Below are 3,605 nucleotides of genomic sequence, written 5' to 3'. Positions count from 1 at the left end.
ACGACAAAGATGTAAGATGTTTTTTTTAACAACTATTTTAACGATTATTTTTACAAGCCAGTATATTATATTTAAAGTCTTTATTTTTAAGAAAATGTCTTAACCTTCTTCAGACCAATCCAAGAGCAAAATTAAGTCACCACACTACAAACTGGTGTTAAATATTTCTTTGAAAATGATATCTTCTAACTTTAAATATCAAAAAGGAACTCTGGACTGCTGATTTGACCTGTTTGTTGAGCCCTTGTTCTGACTCATTTGAAAAGTCAACGCTTTCAGTTGTGACTTGATACGTTTTGCAAAATGAAAGTAAGCGGTTTTTCCTCAGCTTTGCATTTCCTTATCATACATATCTCCAAAATGGAAAAGCAACATATTAACAGGCCCAACGAGGTGTTGCACACACACACGGCAACTCAAAATGTTGTTGATGTTTGTATTTGTTAGATTTGTTCTTGTTTCACCGTGGTTTTTATCCAATTATTCAATGGAAAGTGGTGCAACCCCACACCCCCACAGAGAACCTCCTCTGGTAAAGGTCTGTTCGGCCCGCCACTGCTTACTCTTACTCTAGGTTATATTCATTCCCGTGTGAAGGAGGAGTTTCTGTGGGACTATAAACAGTTGGGGGCGTACTCCCCCATCGTCCTCCTCAACACTCTGCTCTTCTTCTGCTGCAAGTAATTCTGATTCTGATTCTGATTATGGTTTGAGATATGACCAGTCTGCCATTGAGTGCTGTTCGGGTTGTGCACGGTGGGTCTTTGGAATCAGAATCAGAATTCCTTAATTTGTCCCTGAGGGGAAATTCTTTAATTTAATTAATTTAGTTGATGGAATCTTGTTGTGTTGCAGCTTTCTTATTTCTCTCTCGTCTTTAATTATTTATTTGTAAAGCATGTTTTGAAATGTTTTTTTTTGAAATGTTGTGAAATATATTTTAGGTTTATTATTCAGAAAGACCTGGAAACGCTTTTGACTTTTACCATCAGAAAGGAACAAGTGAAAACAGCACACAAATGTCTGCTGGTAAACTTTCTGATCTTAATAGTGAACCCCGTTTTGTTGAATTAAGTCCTAATAAACCCCACCATTTTAAGGTAATCTTCAGGTAGACATAAGTTGCAAAGTACATACTTCAACGAGTACCTCCAGTAAGACAAGTTGGTACACATTAGGGTACATCAAGATACTGTAAATTATGTGTGAAATTGGGGGCAGTCGTGGCCTAGAGGTTGGAGAAGTGGCTTGTGATTGGAGGGTCGCCGGTTTGATTCCCCCACTGGCTTTTTACAAAACAGTATATTATGTTTAAAGTCACTGCTTACTCTTTGGTGCCACTTCTGAATCGGAAAAGAGATTTGAAGAACTGTTTAATACCGGTCTTTCTTTGTGGTGTTGTCAGATGCTCTTTTAGACTACTAATTATACATTCATAAAGCCACGATTTTTTTGCTTGCAGCTTAATGAACATCTTCCGTGGGCCGCCCATCATCTCGTACAGGTTCTTCTTCACCGCTTTCACGATCTGTTGAATATCGTCTGGATTGGGCTTGATTACAGCGTCACAGCCTGCAATCTCTGCCAAGAGCATCTTTTTCAGCGTCATGATGATGAGCAAAGTATTGTTCCTGCACAGACTGATAGTGCTATCTTTGATAATCTTCTCAACCAGCATTGTCACCATGAGTTGGCACGCTTCGTCCCACTCCTGGTCTGGTTGTGCTTCGTCAGTTTCATCCCTCACAGCTGGCTCTTCTGTGACAGCAGATGTTGAAGTGTCACCTTTCATTTCCAGAGGGTTCTCTGAGAGTGCTGGCAGGTTTCCCGCCACTATCTTGATCTTCCTCAGAGCAGCACTCACTTTGTCCGTCTTTCTCTCGTGCTGCTCTGCCTGCTGTTTGAGCCAGTTGGACATCAGCTCCATAAAAATGTCCACTTCAGTCCTAATCTCCTCCATATGCTGCGGCTTAGGTGGACTGGGTTGAAGATAGCGGTTTACTCTATCACACAGCCGCTTAGCCGTGATGCTGCGCTGACAGCTGGAACTGTCATAGGTGATTTTCTTGAAAAGACACCCCTGATCTGTGCCCTCTTTTGTCTCCATATATTCCTCCAATGCAATCATGTTTTCCAGCAGCCAGTCCACCTCTTCCAGCAGTGCTGACAGTCTCTTTTCTTCCTGTGGTGGGAAGCAGTCAAATTTTATTCTCAGTTTTACCACAAGGCAAATGATTGACTCCTTGACAAATTTCTGAACAAAAAAGATCTTGATTTCTCTCTCCACCCTCTTCCAGAGGGATGTTTTATCCACTGGTTCAGACTCCTCCTCAGGGGTGCCATCTGTCTTGAGTTTAAGTTCGTCCAGTATGAGTCTAAGAATCTCAAATGTTGCTTTTTCTATATCCTTCTGGATGCTGAATATCAGCACCTTGTCATCGTTGATCCTGATGTCGTCATTAGAGTCAAAGTCAGTGATCCTGTTCGTGTCTCGTGTCAGGATTTTCCTGATGGCTACAGCGGTCTTAAGAATGACTCTTTCATCAGTATCAGTGTTTTCTGGTTTATCCTCTTCCAGAGGAGTTACCAGGGTCTGTGAGGTCTGTGAGGTTTCTTGAGCTTCCTTTTCAGGATATTTTTTGTCATCATGCAACGTCTCAGATGCCATCACGGTTGCGCAGTTCTTTAATGTTTCCACCATGTGATGAATTTGTAACTTCTGTCTGAAGGTGGAAGACTTGGAGACCAGATGCTTGGTTTCCTCGCTGCTGTTTTCACTGCTGCTTCTGCTGCTTTCACAACTTTTGTAAAGCTCAGAGTTTATCCACCTGGTTATTTCTTTCATCAACTCCTCTGTCACGTCCTCTGAGCTTCGGCAGTGGACGTATTCAAGGACATTCTTCAGCTCCGCAAAAGTCAGTGACATGTGGTCACCCAGATGCTTGCGGATTCGTTTTTCATATGCAGTGACGTTCTTTGTGGAGGGTTTGGAGGAACTTTGGATGAAATGTAAATCGCACCCCTCTGACTGGCTTCGTTCAAATGTCTCAAATATATCTGTAGTAAAAATCACGTTGAAACTCCACAGTCTTAAGACATCTTCGATTGTGCTGTCAATAGAACTTGATTCCAGTTCGGTCCACTGTACCTCCGCCAGCTTGTCAAGGAACACCTGGACAAGCGGGCGAAGGGGAAGGGTCTGATTCCTGCTCTCTTTTCTGTTTGCTGAATGCATCGTGTTGACGGTCTGTAGTCGCTGTGTTCGTCTCCTTGGAACGCAATGAACGTGCTGAAAAGTGAAGTATCCGGAGGTTATTGTAAGTGATGATTTCCTGGGGCTTCTTCTACGAGTAAGACGTTGTCAGTGGAGATCTTCACGTCTGAAGTCAAGTCTGAACTTATGAAAAGACTGGATTTTGGTCCTTTTATAGCCTGACGTCCAGACGGAATGTTTGCCTTTGAACCAAAGCCACTTTCAGTTGGCTTTGATCTTTAGATGACATTATGACATCATGAGCACGTCAAACCTCGTAAGCTCCACCCCCAAACAAGCCAGCTGTTGCTTGGCAACCGCAACTGGGAATGGCAGAAGGAGAACTTTGTTT

At 42.5% G+C, this 3,605-nt stretch overlaps 1 protein-coding gene across 1 annotated transcript; it reads right to left on the bottom strand.

The window, feature by feature from the left end:
- Window positions 1-422: 422 nt before the first annotated feature.
- Window positions 423-3,605, bottom strand: LOC124074835. The gene is made up of 2 exons (XM_046418135.1): window positions 1,333-3,605; window positions 423-567 (listed from the first exon to the last, which is right to left on the bottom strand). Exons 1-2 carry the CDS (start codon window positions 3,233-3,235, stop codon window positions 560-562), a joined length of 1,911 nt encoding a protein of 636 aa, XP_046274091.1. The 5' UTR covers window positions 3,236-3,605; the 3' UTR covers window positions 423-559.

Source organism: Scatophagus argus, chromosome 17 (genome assembly GCF_020382885.2).
Source record: "Scatophagus argus isolate fScaArg1 chromosome 17, fScaArg1.pri, whole genome shotgun sequence".
Taxonomy (NCBI): Eukaryota; Metazoa; Chordata; class Actinopteri; family Scatophagidae; genus Scatophagus; species Scatophagus argus.
Note: the sequence above shows the minus strand (reverse complement) of the source record. Positions and strands in the feature narration are given on the sequence as shown.

Bases quoted from the DNA above. Each gene is read 5' to 3' on its own strand.
- LOC124074835 (XM_046418135.1), bottom strand. From the start codon at position 3,235: ATGCATTCAGCAAACAGAAAAGAGAGCAGGAATCAGACCCTTCCCCTT.